Source organism: Pseudochaenichthys georgianus, unplaced genomic scaffold (genome assembly GCF_902827115.2).
Source record: "Pseudochaenichthys georgianus unplaced genomic scaffold, fPseGeo1.2 scaffold_906_arrow_ctg1, whole genome shotgun sequence".
Taxonomy (NCBI): Eukaryota; Metazoa; Chordata; class Actinopteri; order Perciformes; family Channichthyidae; genus Pseudochaenichthys; species Pseudochaenichthys georgianus.
Window position 1 is genome coordinate 10001 of NW_027263440.1, and position 12500 is coordinate 22500.

Here is a 12500-nt window from a genome sequence, read left to right on the forward strand (position 1 = left end):
TCACAGAGCCCCTCCCCCAACACACACGAACGCGCACATGACCAATGAGGGCACGAGACGAGTCTGTGCCCCGATGGAAGGCTGACAGGCAGGTAGGCCATCCAGTTACTTTAGCCGGCTCAGATGATTGGTCGTGCTTTCGACAGCGCCACGGCTTCAAAGCACTTCAGATATTCATTGCTCTTGGATGTTCAGAGCATTCCATGGAATATAACAACAAGTGTATCTCGAGCCGGTTTCTGAAACTCACCTACCCCACCTTTAAGATTGACAAACATCATATGTGTAATTCGTGGTACAATTCAAACGGGATCGAAAGATATGTTTTCTCTCTCCATTGACTCCGAAATAAGGTCCCATGTTACAGTGGATGAAGGAGGGGGGGGGGGTGTCTAAAGTCAAAGATAAGTCTTGATTGGGCCAAATCTGATAATAATAATTCAGCCAGGGAAAAACAGCTTTGTCTCTAGAGCTGTGGCTTCCTTCACAACCACATGATGACAATAAGGATATTCTGACTGAGGTATCACGAGGAATAAGAGAAACAGCTTCTTACAGGCTCTGCTGTGGCTCTCGGGTCCCGCACCGCTGCCTCACCCTGACACGTGGAGGGAACACACACATCTGTCAGGGAACCATCAAGATCACATAGTTATATTATACAGGTTTACACACCTCAGTTCTGGCGTCATGACTTTTGTCCGTGGCTTTGTCAGATTTCCTGGAGCCGGTCGGGTCTCGGCGACGATTCCTCTCCGGTTCTTCGTCCTCTCTGTGCTTCCTCTCTTTGGTGTTATCCCGCTCTGTTCGCTCTCTGTCACCTCCGTGACCTCTGACCTCTTCCTTCACGTCTCGATGCTCTCTGGATCGGCTGTCGTGCTTTCGCTTTTCGTCCTAGAAGGAAAGCAAAGAATCAAGTACACACTAATGGAAGAGCTGAGTCACGTTCCCGAATCAACCGAACTGTGAAGCAGAACCACGACCAACGAGGACCGCTTTGAATAAAACAGAATGTGTTGGCATCCTGTTTTATCTTTTAATTGAATATACTTTTATTGTTGTATTATATACTTGGAGCCGAGTGGACTCACCACCCACTGACTGTCCTCTGCTCTCAATTGATGTGTGTCTGCGTCGTCCACTGGAGATATGCCAATGTATACGAGTACTAGGATATTTGTGATATCTTTGAGATTGTAGCCATTCACATGCACTAAAAGCTACCTTACAGCAGAGGGAACACCATGAAAAGCAGAATAGGGCCTCTTAATTATTTATTTTCTACGCGCACTAGTTTCCCTGCAGATACTCACATGGCGCCCTCTCTCCGTGTGCCTCCTCTCTCTCTCCTCTCCACGTCTCCTCGGCTCCTCTCTGTTCTCTGAAATCAGAAGGTGAAATGTAAAAAGTCGTCCTGTGATTAAAGCGCTATGTGTTCACATTGACGCCACCTTACCTCCGTCCTCCTTCACTTCCACATGCTTCCTCTCTCGTCTCTCGGTGGCGTTCCTCTTGTCTTCGTCTCTCTCTCGATGGCGGTCTCTTTTCTCTCGATCCTGCTTCTCCCTCCGTTCTGTTTCTCCACCTTCCTCATGTCTCCGTCTCTCCTTCTCTTTCCTCTCCTCTCGTTCTTCTCTTTGTTTTTCCTTGTCTCTGTCTTCCCTCCTTTTGTCCCTGTCCTCCTTATCTCTGTGTCTCTCCTTGTCTTCATCGTTCCTCTTTCCATCTACCACCTTGTCTCTTCTATCTCTTTCACTTCTTCTATCCCTTGATCCCTCTTTCCGTCGATCTGCATATTTGTCTACTTCCTCTTTATCTCTCCTCTCCTTCAGCTTGTCTTTCTCTCGCCTAGTTTCCTTCTCTGGGTCTCTTCGACCGACAGATTCTCCTCCACGTTGCCTTCTCTCACTATCATCTCGCCTCCGGACCTTGTTATCAACCTGTCCTCCCTCCTGGAAAAACAGAAAATAGATCAGTTTATAAGCCATTCCAGGATAGGAGGACATTCTCTGTCCCACCCATGAAATGTCATCATATAAAGCTCTCCATAACCTTGCCCCCATCTACATCACGAGCTCCTTCAGGAGTACACCCCCTCCCGCACCCTCCGCTCTTCCTCCGTAGGACTTCTCACCGTCCCAAGCTCTCGCCTCAGCACCATGGGTGCTCGAGCTTTCAGCTGCTCGCCTCCCAGACTCTGGAACTCCCTGCCACCACTACACATCCGACAGTCTGATTCCATAACAACATCAAAACCAACTCAAACCCTACCTGTTCAGATTGGCATTTTCTTTATAGACTGTACCCGGTGTCCTGTTGTGTCCTGTTGTGTCCTGTTGTGTCCTGTTGTGTCCTGTTGTGTCCATTTACTGTTGTTTGTCTTGTTTTACCCCGGCTGATATTTCACTAAATTCACTGTTTGAATTGCCCCTATGCCTTGAGGTGTCCTTGGGTGCTATGAAAGGCAACCCCCAAGTAAAATGTATTACTATTATTATTATTATTATTATTATTATTATTATTATTATATGCTGAAAATGCCAAAATATGCACCTGTTGTGTTGGATGTCCTTAGACAAAATGTAAATTCAATTGTAGAAAAGGGTGTTTTCAGAATGGCCTTTTCCTCCTGTCCCTTCACAGGTAAAAGCTAGCATTGATTCATCAGGTAAAAGCTAGCATTGATTCCACAGGTAAAAGCTAGCATTGATTCATCAGGTAAAAGCTAGCATTGATTCCTCAGGTAAAAGCTAGCATTGATTCATCAGGTAAAAGCTAGCATTGATTCATCAGGTAAAAGCTAGCATTGATTCATCAGGTAAAAGCTAGCATTGATTCATCAGGTAAAAGCTAGCATTGATTCATCAGGTAAAAGCTAGCATTGATTCATCAGGTAAAAGCTAGCATTGATTCCACAGGTAAAAGCTAGCATTGATTCATCAGGTAAAAGCTAGCATTGATTCATCAGGTAAAAGCTAGCATTGATTCCACAGGTAAAAGCTAGCATTGATTCATCAGGTAAAAGCTAGCATTGATTCATCAGGTAAAAGCTAGCATTGATTCCACAGGTAAAAGCTAGCATTGATTCATCAGGTAAAAGCTAGCATTGATTCATCAGGTAAAAGCTAGCATTGATTCATCAGGTAAAAGCTAGCATTGATTCATCAGGTAAAAGCTAGCATTGATTCATCAGGTAAAAGCTAGCATTGATTCCTCAGGTAAAAGCTAGCATTGATTCCACAGGTAAAAGCTAGCATTGATTCATCAGGTAAAAGCTAGCATTGATTCATCAGGTAAAAGCTAGCATTGATTCCACAGGTAAAAGCTAGCATTGATTCATCAGGTAAAAGCTAGCATTGATTCATCAGGTAAAAGCTAGCATTGATTCATCAGGTAAAAGCTAGCATTGATTCCTCAGGTAAAAGCTAGCATTGATTCATCAGGTAAAAGCTAGCATTGATTCATCAGGTAAAAGCTAGCATTGATTCCACAGGTAAAAGCTAGCATTGATTCCACAGGTAAAAGTTAGTATTGATTCCTCAGGTAAAAGTTAGCATTGATTCCACAGGTAAAAGCTAGCATTGATTCCACAGGTAAAAGCTAGCATTGATTCCACAGGTAAAAGCTAGCATTGATTCATCAGGTAAAAGCTAGCATTGATTCCACAGGTAAAAGCTAGCATTGATTCCACAGGTAAAAGCTAGCATTGATTCATCAGGTAAAAGCTAGCATTGATTCATCAGGTAAAAGCTAGCATTGATTCCTCAGGTAAAAGTTAGTATTGATTCATCAGGTAAAAGCTAGCATTGATTCCACAGGTAAAAGCTAGCATTGATTCCACAGGTAAAAGCTAGCATTGATTCATCAGGTAAAAGCTAGCATTGATTCATCAGGTAAAAGCTAGCATTGATTCATCAGGTAAAAGCTAGCATTGATTCATCAGGTAAAAGCTAGCATTGATTCGTCAGGTAAAAGCTAGCATTGATTCCACAGGTAAAAGCTAGCATTGATTCCACAGGTAAAAGCTAGCATTGATTACACAGGTAAAAGCTAGCATTGATTCCTCAGGTAAAAGCTAGCATTGATTCCACAGGTAAAAGCTAGCATTGATTCCACAGGTAAAAGCTAGCATTGATTCCTCAGGTAAAAGCTAGCATTGATTCATCAGGTAAAAGCTAGCATTGATTCCTCAGGTAAAAGCTAGCATTGATTCCACAGGTAAAAGCTAGCATTGATTCATCAGGTAAAAGCTAGCATTGATTCATCAGGTAAAAGCTAGCATTGATTCCACAGGTAAAAGCTAGCATTGATTCCTCAGGTAAAAGCTAGCATTGATTCCACAGGTAAAAGCTAGCATTGATTCCACAGGTAAAAGCTAGCATTGATTCCTCAGGTAAAAGCTAGCATTGATTCATCAGGTAAAAGCTAGCATTGATTCATCAGGTAAAAGCTAGCATTGATTCCTCAGGTAAAAGCTAGCATTGATTCCACAGGTAAAAGCTAGCATTGATTCCACAGGTAAAAGCTAGCATTGATTCCTCAGGTAAAAGCTAGCATTGATTCATCAGGTAAAAGCTAGCATTGATTCCTCAGGTAAAAGCTAGCATTGATTCATCAGGTAAAAGCTAGCATTGATTCCACAGGTAAAAGCTAGCATTGATTCATCAGGTAAAAGCTAGCATTGATTCCACAGGTAAAAGCTAGCATTGATTCCACAGGTAAAAGCTAGCATTGATTCCTCAGGTAAAAGCTAGCATTGATTCCACAGGTAAAAGCTAGCATTGATTCATCAGGTAAAAGCTAGCATTGATTCATCAGGTAAAAGCTAGCATTGATTCCTCAGGTAAAAGCTAGCATTGATTCCACAGGTAAAAGCTAGCATTGATTCATCAGGTAAAAGCTAGCATTGATTCCTCAGTTAAAAGCTAGCATTGATTCCTCAGGTAAAAGCTAGCATTGATTCCTCAGGTAAAAGCTAGCATTGATTCCACAGGTAAAAGCTAGCATTGATTCCACAGGTAAAAGCTAGCATTGATTCCTCAGGTAAAAGCTAGCATTGATTCCACAGGTAAAAGCTAGCATTGATTCATCAGGTAAAAGCTAGCATTGATTCATCAGGTAAAAGCTAGCATTGATTCCTCAGGTAAAAGCTAGCATTGATTCCACAGGTAAAAGCTAGCATTGATTCATCAGGTAAAGCTAGCATTGATTCCTCAGGTAAAAGCTAGCATTGATTCCTCAGGTAAAAGCTAGCATTGATTCCACAGGTAAAAGCTAGCATTGATTCCTCAGGTAAAAGCTAGCATTGATTCCTCAGGTAAAAGCTAGCATTGATTCCTCAGGTAAAAGCTAGCATTGATTCCTCAGGTAAAAGCTAGCATTGATTCCTCAGGTAAAAGCTAGCATTGATTCCTCAGGTAAAAGCTAGCATTGATTCCACAGGTAAAAGCTAGCATTGATTCCTCAGGTAAAAGCTAGCATTGATTCCTCAGGTAAAAGCTAGCATTGATTCCTCAGGTAAAAGCTAGCATTGATTCCTCAGGTAAAAGCTAGCATTGATTCCTCAGGTAAAAGCTAGCATTGATTCCTCAGGTAAAAGCTAGCATTGATTCCACAGGTAAAAGCTAGCATTGATTCCTCAGGTAAAAGCTAGGTGTGTGACAACAACAACAACAACAACAACATACACTAAACATACATGTTAACGACACATATGGCTCAACTGCAAGACATTTAACATACATGCCAACAATAACATGTAATTAAAAAGTAAATAACATTACTCACCCTGATGTGTTTTCTCAGTTCAGCTGGTTTCCATGTGTCTTCCTTGGTTATTTTCTAAAAAAACAATAGATGTTAATGTCACTGAATGCCATTATTAACATCCATTGGAACACATTAAGCTATTTCAATGGAAACACCCCAAAACAATCCGTTAATTTCCACAGAAAACTAACATTTCTGCTTCATAACAAACATTTACCAGCACTTACACGACATTTTACAGAACAAAAACATGACCTATATAAACCTGTATACGCTAAACTCAAAGCTAAAGCACTTACCTTGTCACTACTCATGTTTTCATGTATTTATATATGTTTTAAGTCTTTTAAACGCGAGAAAGCAACTCATATTTTTGTAACGACGCCGCCGCCATGATGGTACATCTGTTGTACGCATGCGCAGTTCATCGAAACCAAGGAGAACGCGTCAGTTCAGCATGGCAACAGGATTGACAGTCGACATCAGAGCGACCGAGTGAATCAACGGCAGTTTCCATGCCAACGGTGAATGAATATGGCAGGTTATCGACTATATGATAACAAATGTGTATTTCTTTTTAACAGACCGTATTAAAATGTTGTTGTTAAAGCATTATAATAACATTGATTAACGTGTGGGTTCATTTCAAAATCTGCTTCATGTACAAATCTGTCTGTTTATCTATTTCTCTGTGCTCGAGATCACAAACCTTTCCTATTTTAACCGTTGGAATTTGAATAGCAAGCTAGTTTATTAGTTCCTAAAAAATATAGCGGTTTGTTTAAAATACAGCCGATTAAATGCTTCATTTCTTATTTGACAAACTACTTCACATGGATTTATAAGGATGTAGCCGTGCAAGAGGGCCGTTGTCAGCAGGAATATCAGAAAACGAACTTTTCACACAACGATTTAAAATAATAAATAATAAAACCAGGCTGTGTTTACCACTAATGACCTCCAGATGGCGCTGTTTCTCCCAAGGCTTTTGGCACCGCTGTGGTTGTCTTGTGATAATAATATAATTAGAAACTATTCCACTTTTTCATTAATTTATCTAACATTTCTGCCTGTAAATTGTCTTGTATACTATACTGTAATTAATATTCCAGATTACGTGCTATATTCTGTATTTATTAATGCATACAATATGTTTTTCTTGTTGTTTTGTGTCCTTTTATTTATTCAAGATCATATATTGTGTATAAAAACAAGTAAAGTAAAGTAATACAAAATAACACAAGGTAAATAAATAAAAATACAGTTTCATATTTCATATTTGTTAAATACACAATTAGTTTTGATTGATTTTGTTCTTAATGTTTTTAATAACATGTTTTACTTCATACAATATGTCTGGCTGCTCACTACTTTCACTGCACCACATCACATGGACCAATCATAAAAGAGCATAGCCAAACAGTCTTATCCACATATCAGAATATTACATTAATTGCATTTATTTTCATACAACATGTTGAATATTTTCGTAATAAAAAAGTGGCTTCGTAGTTATTAAATAAAACCAGGCTGTGTTTACCTCTAATGACCACCAGGTGTCAGTGTTTCCCCTCCCTTTCAGGCTGGGAGCGCTCAGTGTGATGTGGTCCCTGTGCGTTTTTGTGAAAGCAGCATTTAACCCGAGAGGAGGCAGAGAGAGGAGCCGCGGACTGGATCAGCTGTGCGTTTTAAGGGAATGTATTCTGGTCACTAAAAGGGGCTCAATGCCATCTATTCCCCGCGAGGCAATGGGCTCGTGCGCGGGGGAGCTAACGTGAGAGCACATGGTGTTACCAAAAAACCCTTATTTTTAAAAACACTCAGAGCTCAGAGACATGTCTAAGGACAGCATGACGGACACAGGAGTCCATTCCCCTACTAAGGAGAATGGACATGCAATAATCCCACCCTCGGACCCGCGGCTGTCTGCCACACACGAGCTCACACACACCTGGATGCACGTCGCCAAAACCTTTGTGATTATTTTCCCCATCTACGCACTGGGATATTTCGAGTTCAGCTTCAGCTGGCTGTTGATCGGACTTGTGATGTTCTTCATGTGGAGGAGGAACTCTGGAGGGAAACACAGCCGCATCAGAAGAGCTCTGGATCTGTTCGAGCAGGAGGAGGAGAGGGGCTCCGAGCAGAGCACCACCACCTCGGATCTGCCTCCGTGGGTAAGAACACAATACATCATAATAAAGCTTTATTTATATAGCACGTTCCATACAACACGTGCAGCTCAAAGTGCTTTACAACATGACTCATCACACAGAACTTTACAAAGTACATGCAGCGAAATATAACATTTTAACAGGTTAGTAGATACAAGGAGGTACAAGGTATGACAATACAAATAAACGCACTCCTTCATCCCCTGAGGTGGAAGAAGTACTCAGATCATGTACTTGAGTAGAAGTAGAAGTACTCAGATCTTGTTACATTACATTAGGCCTACATGTTATTTGTTAGTCGCTTTTATCCAAAGCGACTCACATACATTCAGTTCTGGGGACAATCCCCCCAGGAGCACTTTGGGGTGAAGCGTCTCAGGGACACAACGACATGCTGACTGCAGCGGGACTCGAACTTGCTCAGTCTCAAAGTCCAGCACTCTATCCGCTGAGCCACAGCCTGTTCTTGAGTAAAAGTAGAAGTACTCAGATCTTGTACTTGAGTAAAAGTAGAAGTACTCAGATCTTGTACTTGAGTGAAAGTAGAAGTACTCAGGTCTTGTACTTGAGTGAAAGTAGAAGTACTCAGATCTTGTTCTTGAGTAAAGTAGAAGTACTCAGATCTTGTTCTTGAGTAAAGTAAAAGTACTCAGATCTTGTTCTTGAGTAAAGTAAAAGTACTCAGATCTTAAGTAAAAGTAGAAGTACTCAGATCTTGTCCTTGAGTAAAAGTAGAAGTACTCAGATCTTGTCCTTGAGTAAAAGTAGAAGTACTCAGGGTTACAGTAAAAGTCCAAAATGTTGGATCGTCTGAGTTGTGTGTCTGGGTGCTATAATATCTCATATGTGTGACGCTCTGAGGCTTCGCAGGTCTCTGAGGCTTCGCAGGTCTCTGAGGCTTCAGGAGGTTTCTAAGGAACACTGAACCCTGAGAGGAGGAGCCAGGGCCGGCCCTGACCAATTTGCCGCCCTAGGCAAGATTTTAGCTGCCCCCAAATGCAGACACTCACTATGATTCGCGCGTGCACGGTTGTGGCATGACCACCAACACAGAAAGATATTGACACAAGATGTGTGCAACTGTATTTAGTTTCCTATCCATTTGAACATGATTTAAGTGGGGGGGGGGGGACCTCACCTCCTCTAGGGGGGTCCGGGGGCATGCACCCCTGGGAAGACTTTTTTTTTTTAATATTGAAGTTAAAAGCATCAACCTGGTGCACTTTGAGAGCAACATGAGGAGATCTATGGAAACATCTCTCAGCACCAGATGAAACAGAACTGGAAGCAGATTTTCTTTTTCTTTATGGATATTTTACAAATCACTCCCCTTTCAAACTGTATTCTTGTTTATTAATAACAACTTTTTTGTACTGTCAGTATTTTATACCTGTTTTTCATCTATTCTCTTTTATAACTATAATGATCATATAGAGGTGTGCCTTTCCCTCACTGAGCTGAGGTTATCAGAGCCTCTCAGTCTTTCAGGAGAGCTCTCTAAAGCCCCCCCCCCACGGCCGCTTACAATGTAAATTCCAATGTTAATAAAAGCACACAGAAGCTGTGCACGTTTTTTGGGAGTTTTGATTTATTTTAAATGAATACAAATACAAAATTAAAACCTATAATTGCACTAAAACCATTATTTCAAAAAAAGAACAATTTCACATAAACATCTGGTTTTTACTGGGACTGGGGCAGTTCAACTTGATTTGCCAGAGTTTATGGGCGCTGTATGCAATATATGCGTCGTTCTGTTAGTATAAGATAATAAGATGTACTTTGTTGATCCAAAATCGGGAAATTGTGTTTACATTTTAAAAAATTGTTTAAATGAAAAAAGAAAAAAAATGTTCCCTAACTTTTTTTTTTTTCCCGGCGCCCCCTATGGGTTGATGCGCCCTTAGCATTCGCCTATACTGCCGAGGGCCGGCCCTGGGAGGAGCCCATTGTTATCTAACAACGTGATAAAAAGCTGCAGCAGGATCCAGAGTCACTGCAGGAGTGTGAATCCCAAAATAACAGCAATCTGCGGGCATGCGTCCTCACCGCGTGGTGTCTGGTTCTCCATTGTAACCCTGCTGGATTTAGCCTGTGTATGTCAGTGTGTGTGTGTGTGTGTGTGTGTGTGTGTGTGTGGGGGGGGGGGGGGCAGCTGCTTCATCACAGCTTTACAGCTCCTCTGGTCAGCTGCTTCCTGGAAACTCCGACATGTTGAGCGCAGAAATACTTCACAGAAACAGATCAAGTGGGATGAGCAGAGCTGGAAGAAGTACTTAGAGCTTGAGTTAAAGTAGAAGTACTCAGAGCTTGTTCTTGAGTAAAGTAGAAGTACTCAGACCTTGTACTTGAGTAAAAGTAGAAGTACTCAGACCTTGTACTTGAGTAAAAGTAGAAGTACTCAGACCTTGTACTTGAGTAAAAGTAGAAGTACTCAGACCTTGTACTTGAGTAAAAGTAGAAGTACTCAGATCTTGTACTTGAGTAAAAGTAGAAGTACTCAGATCTTGTTCTTGAGTAAAGTAGAAGTACTCAGACCTTGTACTTGAGTAAAAGTAGAAGTACTCAGATCTTGTACTTGAGTTAAAGTAGAAGTACTCAGAGCTTGTTCTTGAGTAAAGTAGAAGTACTCAGACCTTGTACTTGAGTAAAAGTAGAAGTACTCAGACCTTGTACTTGAGTAAAAGTAGAAGTACTCAGATCTTGTACTTGAGTAAAAGTAGAAGTACTCAGATCTTGTACTTGAGTGAAAGTAGAAGTACCCAGAGTGCAGGAATACTCTGTTTCAGTAAAAGTCCTGCATTCAAAATGTTCCTCAAGTAAAAGTAGAAAAGTATTCTCATCAAAATATAGTGAAAGTTTCCAGTATGGCTCATATCAGATTTAAAAATACAACACGTTGGTATTATAATTATTACTAATGCATGAATGTCAATTGGTAAAGGTGGGTTTATTTATATGACTTAACTTTAGTTCCCCCTGGAGTAAAGTATACAAAGTCTTTCAAACTAGCTGCACCTTCACCAGCTTTGGGAACTCCTGTCAGGCTTTAGTGTTCCCTACGGCCCGTCCACACTGCAGCTTGGAGCTGGGCGTGTCTGAAACTCGACCAACAACCAATCACATGGATCTCCCGCCCCTGACACACAAGCAGCGGTTTGATTGGCTAGAGCTTGTACTGGCGTATGATTTGATTGGCTGACGCTTCCACCGAAAGCTTCAGAAGCTTCAAAAGTTGAACATTGCTCAACTTTTGCAGCCAACACCAGGAAAGCTCCGCTCCGCTTCCCACAATGCAGTTCGGCGAACAGTGACGTCACCCCATTCAAAGCGAATGGGCAAACGCGTTGGAAACCGTTTTTGAAGCTGTCGAAGCTGCAGTGTGGACGAACCTCCGGAAGCCTCAGAGACCTCAGTGCGTCACATGAGATATTATAGGTTGTATTTAATATAATGGCACCCAGACACACAACTCAGATGATATTATACCGTCTGTGTTGTTTGTCAGACACCATGTGATCCATGATGTCCGAGAGAAGCTGCATCTCAAATCAAAAGTCAAGACACCTGAAGAAGCGTTCACCTGTGATCTTGTTGTGTCTCTATTTTCTATTCAGAGGCATCAAGGCATTTGAAAGACTTGATGGACCTGACGAGGCCCGGTTCTGCTTGTGGGGGCTTTTCCTTTCCTGTAGGTTTTAGTGCATGTAAATGGTCTGGTTTCTTTCCCACACTAAATCTCAGCTTCTTCACCTTACCTCTAAACCCAACTCCTCACATCCTCCCAGAGTCTCATCTCCTCTGTGCTGCTTAGAGACCAGCAAAAGCTCTTTCTGCTGACACGTGGATACAAAGGCATCGAGGCTGTTACATGTGGGCGGAGGAGCTGATCAGCAGCTTCCACTGAGAGGAACAAAGTATGAAGGGTCAGCGTTAGGACTTCTGCTAACATGGAAGGATAGTGTGGTTTAGGGTCCAGAATGCTCTCTAGATTTTGTTGCTTGTTTCCACTTTTGAACGCTAGTTAAAGCTATCTGTGTTCCTTTAGATGAATTACATGCCTAGGAGTGTGTGTGTGTGTGTGTGTGTGTGTGTGTGTGTGTGTGTGTGTGTGTGTGTGTGTGTGTGTGTGTGTGTGTGTGTGTGACTACATAATAAGTAAAGCACTTGTGTTGAAATGCACTGTATAAATGAATCCGTCTTTCTTAATGTCTGCTGTCGTTTAATTGGATCAAATCAGCCTCTATGTCTATCTGATTCTGATTCTGATTCTGATTCTGGTTCTGATTCTGTTTATGGTTCTGATTCTGTTTCTGATTCTGGTTCTGATTCTGATTATGGTTCTGATTCTGATTCTGTTTCTGGTTCTGGTTCTGATTCTGATTCTGGTTCTGGTTCTGATTCTGGTTCTGATTCTGTTTATGGTTCTGATTCTGGTTCTGGTTCTGATTCTGATTATGGTTCTGATTCTGGTTCTGATTCTGTTTCTGGTTCTGGTTCTGATTCTGATTCTGGTTCTGATTCTGGTTCTGATTCTGTTTATGGTTCTGATTCTGT

At 41.5% G+C, this 12500-nt stretch overlaps 2 protein-coding genes across 4 annotated transcripts in view; one reads left to right on the forward strand and one right to left on the reverse strand.

Moving 5' to 3' along the window:
- Positions 1-6154, reverse strand: part of dync2i1 (dynein 2 intermediate chain 1) — a 15181-nt gene extending 9027 nt beyond the window's left edge. For 2 of the 3 annotated variants that reach the window (XM_034080146.2, XM_034080145.2), the window contains exons 1-6: positions 6069-6154; positions 5788-5841; positions 1457-1952; positions 1314-1381; positions 676-894; positions 557-598 (exon numbers count right to left, since the gene is read on the reverse strand). In XM_034080146.2, coding sequence (XP_033936037.1) covers positions 557-598; positions 676-894; positions 1314-1381; positions 1457-1952; positions 5788-5841; positions 6069-6083 — 894 coding nt within the window. In that variant the 5' untranslated portion in view covers positions 6084-6154. The remainder of the gene's footprint in view (positions 1-556; positions 599-675; positions 895-1313; positions 1382-1456; positions 1953-5787; positions 5842-6068) is intronic. The other variant, XM_071202775.1, reaches the window with a different exon arrangement.
- A 1131-nt stretch (positions 6155-7285) lies between these two features.
- Positions 7286-12500, forward strand: part of LOC117444723 (extended synaptotagmin-2-A) — a gene marked incomplete at its 3' end in the record, with an annotated part of 34165 nt that continues 28950 nt past the window's right edge. The window contains exon 1 of the mRNA XM_034080147.1: positions 7286-7946. Coding sequence (XP_033936038.1) covers positions 7605-7946 — 342 coding nt within the window. The remainder of the gene's footprint in view (positions 7947-12500) is intronic.